Source organism: Hevea brasiliensis, chromosome 2 (genome assembly GCF_030052815.1).
Source record: "Hevea brasiliensis isolate MT/VB/25A 57/8 chromosome 2, ASM3005281v1, whole genome shotgun sequence".
In the NCBI taxonomy this organism is placed as follows: domain Eukaryota; kingdom Viridiplantae; phylum Streptophyta; class Magnoliopsida; order Malpighiales; family Euphorbiaceae; genus Hevea; species Hevea brasiliensis.
Genome location: NC_079494.1, coordinates 3,776,698 through 3,789,876, shown reverse-complemented (window position 1 = coordinate 3,789,876; position 13,179 = coordinate 3,776,698). Strand labels below are relative to the sequence as shown.

At 34.6% G+C, this 13,179-nt stretch overlaps 2 protein-coding genes across 6 annotated transcripts; both read right to left on the bottom strand.

Moving 5' to 3' along the window:
* Positions 1–6,631: 6,631 nt before the first annotated feature.
* Positions 6,632–8,527, bottom strand: LOC110638119 (clathrin light chain 2-like). Of its 5 annotated transcripts, XM_058132633.1 has the most exons (4): positions 7,975–8,524; positions 7,380–7,571; positions 7,190–7,261; positions 6,632–7,083 (listed from the first exon to the last, which is right to left on the bottom strand). In XM_058132633.1, the coding sequence occupies exons 1-3, from the start codon at positions 7,981–7,983 to the stop codon at positions 7,196–7,198; spliced, it is 267 nt and encodes an 88-aa protein (XP_057988616.1). In that variant the 5' UTR covers positions 7,984–8,524; the 3' UTR covers positions 6,632–7,083; positions 7,190–7,195. The 5 variants fall into 5 exon arrangements, 4 of the variants coding, with proteins under 4 accessions (XP_057988616.1, XP_057988621.1, XP_057988611.1 ...); XR_009142655.1 differs by having other exon boundaries at positions 7,190–7,533; positions 7,975–8,496; XM_058132638.1 differs by lacking the exon at positions 7,190–7,261 and having other exon boundaries at positions 6,632–6,906; positions 7,975–8,527.
* Positions 8,528–9,452: 925 nt separating this feature from the next.
* Positions 9,453–11,582, bottom strand: LOC110638123 (uncharacterized). Its single transcript, XM_058132620.1, has 6 exons — positions 11,418–11,582; positions 11,099–11,191; positions 10,918–11,020; positions 10,628–10,665; positions 10,279–10,510; positions 9,453–10,070 (listed from the first exon to the last, which is right to left on the bottom strand). Exons 1-6 carry the CDS (start codon positions 11,538–11,540, stop codon positions 9,913–9,915), a joined length of 747 nt encoding a protein of 248 aa, XP_057988603.1. The 5' UTR covers positions 11,541–11,582; the 3' UTR covers positions 9,453–9,912.
* Positions 11,583–13,179: the final 1,597 nt, after the last annotated feature.

Sequence of the window (13,179 nt, the reverse complement as noted above, 5' to 3'; positions counted from 1 at the left end):
ATTACAGTACATCAGTAGGTTCATAACTAGGCTCACAACTACTTGTGAATCAATTTTTAAGCTACTAAGAAAGAATCAGCCAGTGGTGTGGAATGAGCAATGTCAAGAGGCATTTGAAAAGATAAAGCAGTACCTGAGCAATCCACCAATTTTGTCACCACCCATCCCTAGCATCCTTCTAATCCTCTACCTATCAGTGGAAAAAATGGCCCTGGGGGCAATGTTGGCACAAGAAGTAGAGAATCTGGAGAGAGCCATCTATTACATCAGTAAGAAACTCCTTGCTTATGAGGAGAATTATTCACTAATAGAAAAAACCTGTTTGGCTGTAGTATGGGCAACTAAGAAGTTAAGGCACTACTTTCAGACCCATCGAGTTATTGTAGTATCCCGAATGGATCCTTTAAAGTACCTATTTGAAGTACCGACGCTAGTTGAAAAATTGGCCAAATGGTTAGTCCTATTGTCTGAATTTGATATTGTATATGAGACTCGAAAAACCATCAAAGGGCGTGTAGTGGCCGAATTTCTTTCTGAAAATCCAGTTAATGAAGAGGAAGAAGTCGAAACAGCCTTCCCGGATGAGAGTCTCAAGCTAGTAGAGGTCCAGCCATGGAAAATGTACTTTGATGGGGCCATGAATAAGAGCGGAGCCGGTATAGGGGTAGTTTTGGAAGCATCGAATGGAGAATAATTGTTAATGTCAAAAAGGCTATGTTTCCCAACCACTAATAATATTGCAGAATATGAGGCTTGCATCTGTGGCCTAGAGGCATTAGTAGCTGTTGGGGCTAAAAAAGTGGAGGTGTTTGGAGATTCAATGCTATTAGTTTCCCATATTAAAGGTGAATGGGAATTAAAAGAAGAAAAGTTGAGGCCATACCTGGAGTATGCTAAGAAACTATTATTTAGCTTTGAAGAAGTGACAATGAAGCACATGCCTAGAGCTCAGAACTGCATGGTCGATGCTCTAGCCACGCTGGCATCCTTATGGGAGAAGGGTGATCAGAAGTTGACCCAGCCAGTTATCCTGATGAGGAGTAGAATCCCATGCTATGAAGGGTTAATAATAGCACATTTAGATCTAGAAGATGAGATGAAATGGTATGAGGACATAAGAAGATATTTAGAGGTAAGAGAATACCCACAGTCAGCCAATAGTAGGGATAGAGCTACAATTCGTAGATTAGCCACTCAGTTCACTTTGGCCGAGGGGCAACTCTACAAAAGGTTCTTCGAAGGACTATTGCTCTTGTGTGTGACAAAAAAGCAGTCTGAGCAGATAATGGAGGAAGTACATGCAGGAGTGTGTGGTCCTCACATGAACGGAAGGGTATTAGCAGGCAAAATTTTAAGATTGGGCTATTACTGGTCTACCATGGATACTGACTGCGCTAAATTTGTGAAAAGATGCCATGAGTGCCAAATCCAAGGGAATTTGAATCACTTACCGTCCAGTGAACTTTACAGTATGACTTCACCGTGGCTATTCTCAATATGGGGCATAGACATTATTGGGAAGATTTCTCCCACGGCTTCTAATGGCCATAGATTTATCATTGTGCAATTGACTATTTCACCAAGTGGGTTGAAGCTGAATCTTATAAAGTAGTAGGGGGCCAAGCAGATAAGTAAGTTTGTGCGAAAGAACTTGATTTGCAGGTTTGGGGTACCCCATGAGATAGTATCAGATAACGGCAGCCAATTCAAAGGTGATTTCTTAGAATTAATTACCGAATTCAAGATTAAGCATCACAAGTCTTCACCATACAGGCCACAGACTAATGGAGCAGTAGAAGCAGCAAATAAGAATGTGAAAACCATTTTGAGAAAAATGGTTAAAACCTATAAGGATTGGCCTGAGAAGCTCCCTTATGCTCTTTGGGGTTATCGCACTACTACAAGAACATCCACAGGGGCAACTCCATTCTCTTTAGTGTATGGGACTAAAGCAGTGCTACCCATTGAGCTAGAGGTCAAATCCTTGAAAGTGATACTAGAAGCTAAGATTCCGGAAAATGAGTGGGCCCAGAAAAGATATGAAGAACTAGCTTTGATTGATGAGAAGAAGATGCGAGCCTTGTATCATATGCAGGCTTATCAAAGGAAGATAGCAAGGGCCTTTAATAAGAAGGTGAAGTCAAGAAAGATCAAAGAGGGAGACATAGTTTTGAAACAAGCTCGGCCCATCCCTTTTGATCCAAGAGGAAAGTTCAAGCCAAATTGGGATGGTCCATACATAGTCAAAAAGGTCTTGTCAGGAGGTGCTGTAAGAATATCAGACCTGGATGGGAATGAATTTCAAGAACCAGTCAACTTAGACAAGCTCAAACGGTACTTTGTGTGAGATAGGCCCGCTAGGCTGTAAACTTACAAAAGAAGGTCTAGGCAAAAGTAAGGGTCAAAAAAAAAAAATGCTAGATTGAAAACTTGCAAAAGGCGGTCTAGGCAAAAGGAGAGATGAGAGAAGATCTGGATGGAAAACCTGAAAAGGTCATTCAGCAGGTTATAAAGCTTATTTCTAACTTTGTAAGGTTAGAAATTTGGCAAAAACTAATGTAAGAGAGAGTAATGGTGTACCTGAATAAATAAAGAATTTTTTTATTGCATTAACTAGGAATGGATTTTATTTAATTATGATCACGAATGTTTGTGTCTTGAGGGATGCATCAAATGATTAAGTAATTGAACTGCATTGTTTTGATTTAATTTATGCCTTCTAAAAAAAAAAAAAAAAGGAGCTTGCTAGGTGGAAAACCCGAAAGGGCCGCTTAGGCAAAAGTTAGAGCAAGCTCGCTGAGATGAAAATCCAAAAGGACATTTCAGGCAAAAGTTAGGGCACAGAGAATGGAGTTCATGAAAGAGAAATGAGTCAAGACAGAAACCATGGAGGGAGAGAAGAAAAAAGAAAAATCAGAGAGAAATTGTATTGTGACCTTAAGGAAGTTGTTTTTGGTGAACAATTCTTCTAAAAAACTTTGAGGCTATAAGAAAGTTTTTGCAAAAAGAGATCCCCCAGAGGACTAAGTTTTTTTTTTAGAATCTTTAGTAAAATCAGCATGCCCATGATAGTAGCATACAGGAAACATAAAAATCAGAGAGAATTTTGAGACCCAATCATTCTAAATTTTTCAAATCCTGACAGATATTTTTTGGTAAGTCCTTAGACGTTGTTTAGGGCGCATGACATAGTTGTGTAAAGCATAGAAAAACATGCATCAACATGTCACCTGTGGGTGTGTAAGGCGTAGAATAACATGCATCACCACAGTTTCAATTATCGAACTACGAGGGTGTCTGATTCTTTCTTAGGATAGCGAGGGAGATACGTAGGTAGTTTAGGACCGCGGTCCTAAATACAAACCCACAACATTTCATGACAGATATTTTTTGGTAAGTCCTTAGACATTGTTTAGGGCATATGGCATAGTTGTGTAAGACGTAGAAGAACACGCATTAACATGTCACCTGTAGGTGTGTAAGGCGTAGAAGAACATGCATCATCACAGTTTCAAGTGTCGAACTACGAGTGGGTCTGATTCTTCCTCAGGATAATGAGGGGGATACGTAGATAGTTTAGGATTACGGTCCTAAATACGAATCCACAACATTTCAAATCACACAGTTATCACAATTATGAGACCGTAGCTAGTCTCATGACGCAGAGTGTATTGACAGAGTAAGAAACACTCATTTTTCACATGACACAGTTATTACTGTTATGAGACCATAGCTAGTCTCATAACATAGAGTATGTGAGCAAAATATACTTGATTCTCATAGCCAATGTTTCATAGTTATTAGAAATTTTAGTTTCACTTTGACGAAACTTGAGCAATGCTTTCGCATTAATTTCAACTTTTGCCAAAGTGGGGGGCAAACTGTAGACCCTTATTTTGTGATGAGTATGTGCATTGAGGCCGTGAGAAACCCGATGATGCAAAATTATATGACTGTAAGATGTAATTGGAGTCATGGAGCTGAATTATTAATTCCGTGGCATGATCTTAAATAAAATAAAAATAATAATAAAGTTTTGGAAAAATTAATTTAATTAAATTTAAATAAAATTTTATTTTGTTTAAATTTAATATGGGTAGTTCTTAAATGGATTTAATTAAGTTTAATTGGGCTCTATGGGCCTAAGAAAACCTAGTTATGAATTTTAAATGGGACCCATTTAATTATTTTCTAAAAATTAAAATAATAAAATATCTCTCTCCTCCTTGGCCCCACTTTCTTCCTCACTCCCTATTGGTGCCTTCCATTTTTTTCTGTCTTCTTATTGGTTGAAATACCTCACCCATATCCCAGTCTTATTCGAATTCTGCAATCGTAGTTGTTTAAGTCATCTAAACTTTATTACTCTAAGACTCCAAATCCTACCACACATCTTCCTCATTCCCTATTGGTGCATTCCATTTTTTCCTGTCTTCCTATTGGTTGAAATACCTCACCCATATCCCAGTCTTATTCGAATTCTGCAATCGTAGTTGTTTAAGTCATCTAAACTTTATCAACCTAAGACTCCAAATCCTACCACACCTCTTCCTCATTCCCTATTGGTGCCTTCCATTTTTTCCTGTCTTCCTCTTGGTTGAAACACCTCACCCATATCCCAGTCTTATTCGAATTCTACAATTATAGTTGTTTAAGTCATCTAAACTTTATCATCCTAAGACTCCAAACCCTATCACACCTCTCTTCCAAAACCCTATAAATACCCTACTAGAGAAGGGAAGAAGGGGAGGATGGGAGGAAAGAGGAAGAGAAATTTCAGAGCTATAAGAAATTTAGAGATATTCAAGACTCTTTGAGTTCTTCCTTATTTTTTCTTTTCTTCAAGAAGATTTTCATATAAGATTTTTGAAAGGTCAGTTTTTATTGTTTTCTTTTCAAGATCTATGCCACACAATATTTAAATTCTATGCTTTTTGTCTTCAATTTATTTTATATGTTCATATAGATCATGTAATCATGTTTAATTTGAGGGGATACACAATTTTGCACATGTTTAGTTTCTGTCTCTCTTACTTTTATTATTTTTCTTTATTTTCTTTATTTTTTATTACAAACAAAATTGGTAAGTAGCCCTAAGGTAAGTACCAAAGAGGGCATTTGCGTGGAGCTTATATGGAGCTAAACGGGAGTAAGCCAGGGATATCATTGCCATACTAGTAGAGAAGACCCTTTTTTAAGGGTAGCTTGCCCCAATGGCAACTGCATTTACCAACAGGTAAGTAACTCTAAACTTATCGAATAACCATTGGCATGAAATTGTAGTAATAATAGAACTTTTATTTGGTAAATTAAAATTAACCTTGTTTTTAATTTAACTGACTTTTGCATGTAATTAATTTAAATAAATACTTTGTAAATTAAAATTAATCTTGTTTGTAAATTAAACTAACATTGGCATGTAAATAAATTTAATTTAATATTTGGTAATTGTAAAATAAATTTGCATGTTAGAAATCTTTATTAGGTTGTGATTGTTTAGGCCTTATGTGATATTAGAATAAATTACACACGTACATAATTAACTTAGTTCAATTATCCTTAGGGTAACTTGGTGAAAATTAATTAATTAGATTAAATAGAAACATAGGGTTATTCGAAATTGAATTTGTTTGTAAATTAAATTCTCAATAATAAATTAATTTTAGTCATCTGGTAAATATCATTTAAATAATTAGCAACCACATAGATATGAATTACTTGTGCATGAAAATTGTGTGTAAATAATAACATTTTTGTGAATTACTTGCGTGTGTAGGATTAGAATTGCATTTTTTAAGATAAAGTTTAATAAAGGAATAATAAACAAGACTTTTAGAAACATTAGTAGAGGACTGACACTCGAATCAACGAGGTTAGACTAGGCGTAAGGGGTGCCTAACACCTTCCACTTACGTACCCACTATCCCGAACCTAAACATTGGACTATGATAATGACGGTTGTGAAAACTCTGCAAGGAGTAAGTTGCCATCCATGACCCTCGAAAGAAACACTGAATATGTCCCGGTTATTACCCGGGTGGCGACTCCTGTCTATCTATGCCTTCGTGGCATAAATCCTTAGTACCGTGGTAGTGTTATGGGAAGACGGTACTTACCAGTGGTTTGATTCTATTAGGATTGTATGAAGTGCATGTCTAAGAAATGCTGTCTAAGGAAGTGGTATTTAAGTGAGACCATTGTGACTCCACCATCTTTCCTGAGCATTACCTGGTGCATTTTATATAATTACAATGGATGATATTTCGCCTCACGCGCCCACCCCTACACCCATATCGACCATTTTCAGCTACAAACGTAGGTGAGGCATGCATCGATTAACTCCCTTCAACCTTAACTTCATTTTCTAATCAACGGTGCTCATTTGGATAGAGAGAAGAGGAGAGGATTGGAGCAATTATTGTAATTTAATATTTTATCATGTTCAATCGCTTAATTGATTGTGTTTTGCTTGCTAAGATTTCAGGTATTTAATAATTACAGTTTTACCTCTCCATTTTATTTGTTATTCCCTGCACACAGCTTTTATGGTCAGTTACCAGGACCTGCAGTTCCCTGAATCAAATATTTATTGATTGTGACTTAAGTCTGAAATATAAAATCTAAAAACTATAAAAGTGTATATATTTATATATATATATTCTGATGTTTAGCACTATAAAGATGATGTATACCTTGCCTCTATAGTGGCCTTGCATGACTCTGTTTACGTCTGTTCCATCAAGCATTATATCAACACCATCAACTTTTATCATCTTCAAATTTGGCGTGTTCTAGTCTCCATCAGAAGCCACGACAGCAGCAAACATCTGCATCTTGGGACAGCGAACCACCTCCACTTTTTCAACGATGGCCATTTGAAAGTCAAGGTATAATCCGTGCAAAAGCCTGTAAGGTTGGGAAGGTCGACTAGTGAAAGCATTCTTAGTTGAGAAAACACCAAATTCTCAATGGTTTCTTCTCCTTCTTGCTGTTTTGCAAGAACAGCTTCCAATTGATAACAATTATCCAGACGCAGTTCTTTCAGTTTCTCAAGTCCTTGAGCAGCAGATGCAGGAAGGATGACTTAATATGCATCAAATTCTTACTGATTAGATTAACATTCTACCCATTAAGAAGTTATGAAAGCATGACATGGATGAAACTTCACACTTTTACAAGCACTCCTTACCATTGATTAACACAAGTCCTCTTCCTTCCACTGTACCATATACAATGATAGATGTGAAATTTGAGAACATATCTTCCACAACCAATCACAAAGTTAAACAAAGTGGGAAATTGATATTATTAAGCAAGACATCATCTTAAAATAAGAAAAATAACAACATCTAGCTCAAAAGTGCAAAACCCAATCTCACCTTCTCCTTTTCCCTGTTAGTGACTTTATTGTTCTCACAGGTGACCTCCCTCTTCCTGTAGAACTCAACCTTGTATTCACCAGCTTCCTCAATCATTTGGCTCAATAGCTCTTTTTCCCTCTTCTCCTTCTCCTCCAATCTTATTGCATTCTCTCTGAATATCAATACAGCCACAAGATAAATCATTATCGTCTGTCAAAAAGCATCAATATGACACACAATTACAATTTTGAAATCCATCTCAGTTAGAGAAACAGAAAAAGTTGAAGCTCAAATTTTTATACCAGTGAACAATGAATCAAAAAACTTTGTCCCACGGTGCGATGAAAGAGCCCATTCAAACACATTCCACTTCATAAATTGGTTGAATATTTTCAAAAATGAACTTTAACCCCATGAAATTAGCAAAATTTCACTAATTCAAACAAATTTGCAATTTTTCATTAATTGACTTAGGTTCGACACTCACAGAATCTAAACAGCTTAGAAAAACAAAAATTAAACCTTGCACTATCTGATTAAGAATTGAAATGGACAAAAACAAACCATTTTTCTCTGGAGCCAAGCAGACAGTCAAATAGAAAAATACACCTACCTTCTCCATTCTCTAAGGGCAAATCCCTCCTCAGTCCCCATCTCCTATAGAGGCGGCAAAATCGGACCGTCCAATCCACCAAACTCTCCATTTTTTTTTTTTTTTATATCAGGCCACGAAACTCTCCATTGAACCCCTTCCCATTCTCCTCCGGCTCGAACTCTCCGCTGGGTCCGTTGAAGGGCTGATGCGAATCGAAAACTTCATCTCCGCCAGAGAAAGAGTCGAATTGCTGTGAGTTGTAGTCGACCTAGCCACCGTTGTCTTCGTCTAAGGGGCGAGTTGACTCAGACCGAGGGACTGAGTCGTCGAACGAATCGCCAAGATTATCCAATGTTTCTGCGCCTTTTTGTACGGACAACCATAAAAGCGATGTGTTTGGGGGGCGTGCTATAGAAGCGATCTACCGTGAGTGATATCTGGTAACGTATTGGGCCTCAGTCTCTTCATGGGCCTAGTAATTGGGCTAGTTCACATGGGCCAGTAGGATAATTTTATTGGGCCCAATTAATTTGAAGGTCCAATAACTGATAATGAAAAAGAAATGGAGAGCACAACAAGAACTCTACTTATACTCTATTTTGACAAATTATAAAATACATTCACTGCATTAAAAAATATTGTTCTTCTACATGGGTTACATGGGTTAGATTTTATTATCAAATCAGTTTATAAATTTTTAAAATGAGCTATATTATTTGTTTATAAAAATTTTTGGACTTATAAATTAAGTTTGTAAGTTGAAAAAAAATAATAATAATAAATTGAGGACTCAACTTTTTATTTTGATGCTTATAAACTATTTTAATAAAGTATTTTATTATATTATTCTCATTTAATTTTTAAAGTTTCATCACAAATCTCATTAATATTCTTTTTAGTTATTTTAATAATAAATGTGTTTATAAATTATTTTTTAACTAATACAAACTACTTATCAGTAATTTAATTTATTAGTATTTTAATCAAACATGTAATTGCTTATAAACTTTATAAGCTGATTTTAATAAGTTAAGACAAACACATTGTTATAGCAGGCACGCAAATCTAAGTCACACACACAAATCACATAGTATAAAAAAGAGAAAAAGTATAACACAGGATTTAACGTGGTTCAATCATAAAGTTTACGTACATGGACAAGACAAGAGAAAAAGTTTCGTTATTATGAAAAAAGCAAGATATAATTATTCAGAACTTTCAAAACTTAGTCCCATGTATTTCCTTAATATCTCACAACTCTATCGCAAATGTCAAAATATTACAATATTTAAACCGGTCCATGCCGCGAAGATGTTACCTCCACCCCCCTAAAGAGATCAATGATAGGTTTCAGGCCCGGCCCTATCAATCTGTGCCCTTTACTACCACCACAAATCTCACTTTTTATCCCAATCGGGCCACAATATGAAACTTTTGGTCAAGTCATAATTCAGATAATATCTAAACTTCAAGCAACATAAAAATTAACACACATCTTAATCAAGTTCTTTAAAATGTTGAACATTCAATACCATGAAAGATTTATCTTAGGATAATATCATAATGTAATTAATTAAGCAGTGACAGTACTAATGGCTTTGATGGTTTCTGGCATTCACTGTCGACTTCCAAAATTGGTTTTCGCACACGTCAATCTCCTAAAGTGAACAAATTTGACTCAAGTTTCTCTGTGAGGCTTAAGAATTAGCCCCTTTATGAACATTGCTACTACATCAGCACTAAACTGTCAAACTTACAAGAGACTGGGCGAGCTTCAACTTCATTTAATCTTCTTCTTTCTCCCTTATTTTTATTATTTATTTATATCTTTACGAAGGGAGGGCGCAATAGCTCACAGCTATGATTTACATTCCCAAACTAGGTGGCATAGCATATAATAGAAATCATAGAGGGTAGTTTTGCAGCAAATAGTTGCTCCATTGTTAGTTCCTTGGTTCAAACTGGAATAGTAATCTGCTCTTGGTTGTCTATCTTATCAGGCCTTTCTTGCTTCTTTTCCTCATCCTCCTTAATTTCTTCTTTCTCCAAAATTCTGTTGTTGCATTGGATGATCTCTGTCGCCCATGCACGTAGCTTCCCAGTGGATTCCTCATCTATTTGTAATAACATCAAACACCATATAATTAGAATCATCACACTTCCCTTGTGAATTTCATTGGAAGAAAACGGGTAATTAATTAGCTAGCAGAAGTATCAATGAGCTTTGGCACACTGGTATATAGTTGTCTCCAAAACTGCAGTTTCAACCCCAGTTGAAGGCCAATGAAAAAAAGGAAAGAAAAAGTGGCAAGCAGAACTAACCAAGTCTTGGGACAGTGTGGCCGTGTGGGTGCCTTATGATAAGAGGGTTATCAAAGGCAGTGGCAAGCTCCTCAGAAGGCAATCTCAACCAGTCCTTGGCTCCTATAAAATGAACGGACTTCACCTTGATAGTGTCCTTGTAAGCAACTTCACATATTCTTGGATCTCTGAACTTTGTCCCTGATATTGATACAAACAATTTCAAAGGTGGATGTTCCTTCAACACTTTTCCCTGTTTCATCACCAAATATTTTTCTGTTTTCAATCATGACCCAAAATGGCAAAATCCCCAAGGAGTAGTGAGACTAACTTTAATTGAAAATGAGAAGGCAGGGAGAGGCTAAATTACCTGAATTTGGTAGCCAATCAACAGAGCTGAGAGTGTTGCTCCCTGAACAAAACAGAAAACAAATTCTTTGCATTTGCCTTATGGTTAAAATCCATGTAAATATTCACTAGTGCTATAAAAAGCTTGAGCTCATATGTCATCTACATTTTTTTTTTCCTAACTATTGAATTAAACAGTTGATGAGATGTCAATTGGACAAATTGGCAACAATTCATTGACAGTGAGTTCTAACTCAATAGTATTAGAGTTTGAAAAATACTTTTCAGTGGTATCAAAAGAGAGCAAAGTACATGCCTGAGAGAAGCCAAGCAAACCATCAAAAGGGCCATTGCTTGTGATGTATTCACACAAATAAGAGATGCATTCTTCAAGATTTGTATACTCTGTGAAGTCCTGATTATTCACCTTCATATATTAGTAACTTATTATGAAAAAAAAGAAAAGAAAAGAAAAGAAAAATCATTTTAATACCTCATTGTACTGGAACCACTCAAAGTAGGGTGGTGGGAAAATGCCTTCTATGTCAGATTTGCCTTTAGCAGGGAAAATTCCATCTGGGAAATCCTGCATTTTTTTACAATGTATTTTTATTATAGTGTTGGAGGGGGGACTTTCTAGCCTGATCTCAAGTTTAATATACATAACTACATAGCTACCCCTGAACCATGCCAACCCAAGCATCTAATTACTTTTTTCAGTAATGCTATTAAAACTGATAAACTTCAAAATAATAAAAGATTAAGAAAATTTGTAATAATTTAATAAATTAAAAGGAAAGAGGGTGACTTACGAAGTCAAATTGATGGAAAATAGAAGGATCCCATTTGCTAATTTGCTTCTTGAGGAAACTTCCGCTGGTTCTAAATCCATGAAGGCATAGTATTTTCATTTTCTTTTCATTTTGGAGTCCCATCTTTTTTTTTCTAAGCCAAGAAGAAGAAGAAGAAGAAGAAGAAGAAGAAGAGGAGGAGGAGGAGGAGGAGGCCAACTGCAATAACCACCACCTCCACTGGCTTCTTGTAAAAGAGAGGTTTATTGTCACCTACCACAATATTAAATGCCTCAGCTACCCATGGTTTGGTTTGCGTTGGTTGGTACTCACGTGCTAACCCTCTTAATTGTACTATTTTGCTATTCTTCCAAGTTTCAAAGTTTCAATTTTTAAAATCAGTTGCTGATTTTGAAAAATATAGATTTATTTTAAAATTTTGGATAATTTATAATTTAATCCCTAAATTTAACAAAAACTTATAATTTAATTTTTTATTTTCAAAATCAAGTAATTTAATTTTGAGATTTTGTAAAATTTATAATTTAATCACCCGTCTAATTTTTTATTTAATTAACCATTAATTATAATAAAAATGACCAAAATACTTTTAACTTTTTATTTTTAAACTGAACAATTTAGTGTATAAGGTTTTGTATTATAAATAAAATACTTCATTTATTTAAATTTTATAAACCAAATAGTCTATTGATTTAAATTATTTTGTTTATAATATCAAATCTTAGAGGGTAAATTGTTTAAGTTAAAAAATATATGAAGTTAATGCATTTTGATATGTTATATAATTAATGGTAAAATGGATAGAAAATTAGAGGAATCGATAAAATTATAGATCTTGTCAAACCTTAAGTACTAAATTATTTGATTTTAAAAATACAAAAATTAAGTTATAAATTTTATCAAACCAAACCTCAGATACTAAATTATAATTCACCCTTTTAATTATAATAAATTGAAGTAAAAATAAAAATCATTCTTATTGATCTCATATTATTGCTTCTTAATTAATAATAAGTAGAGATGAGAAATTTTGATACATCTTCTTAATGAAATTCATTTTAATTTATTTAAAATTCGAAATGATTTAAGTTAAATTCAATTCAAATATTCAAATCTATATCTTTTTTAACGATCTAAATATCTGAATAAATTAAAAAATTAATTAAGGGTTGATTCAATTCAAAATTAATCCATTTGAATTAATTTAATAAATATAAAATTTAACTTAAAAATTAAAAAAATATATATATAAATTTATGAGTTAACTCATTAATTAGACTTATAAGCTAATTCGTTAAATAGACTTAATTGGATTATATTCCTAATTGAGTTTTAATACATATAATAGATAACTTAAGAAGGTAGAGTATCGGAGGAGGAGTGGAGCCTTAAATCTGACTCTGTCAATAATGTCTTCACCTGACAGTCTGAGCGTTGTTAATATGGTTATGGAAAATAAGGAAAAATCCAACGTCCAAGAAAATTGGACTTTAATTTACAGCATCCATCAATTCTTGAATTTGAAATATCTCATAAGGGCGCATTGACTTTTAATTCATGATATTAATGGTGTGATGTAGATCTAAGCAGAATTCGGTTCAAAATTAAAATATTGAATCGAATCGATTCAATCGATTCGGTTTTAAAATTTAATCAATTCAGTTTGATTTTATATTATAAAAATTTTGGTTATTTCTATTTGGTTCGTTTTTAAGAAAAAAAAATTGATTAAACCGAATCAAACTGAATAGTAATTTATATA

Coding starts and splice junctions, on each gene's coding strand:
- LOC110638123 (XM_058132620.1), bottom strand. CDS start 11,540: ATGGGACTCCAAAATGAAAAGAAAATGAAAATACTATGCCTTCATGGA. Junction 10,511..10,627: donor TGATTGGCTACCAAATTCAG/GTAATTTAGCCT, acceptor GTGATGAAACAG/GGAAAAGTGTTGAAGGAACA. Junction 10,071..10,278: donor CCACACTGTCCCAAGACTTG/GTTAGTTCTGCT, acceptor TATTACAAATAG/ATGAGGAATCCACTGGGAAG.
- LOC110638119 (XM_058132628.1), bottom strand. Junction 7,262..7,379: donor CTAACAGGGAAAAGGAGAAG/GTGAGATTGGGT, acceptor TGGTTGTGGAAG/ATATGTTCTCAAATTTCACA.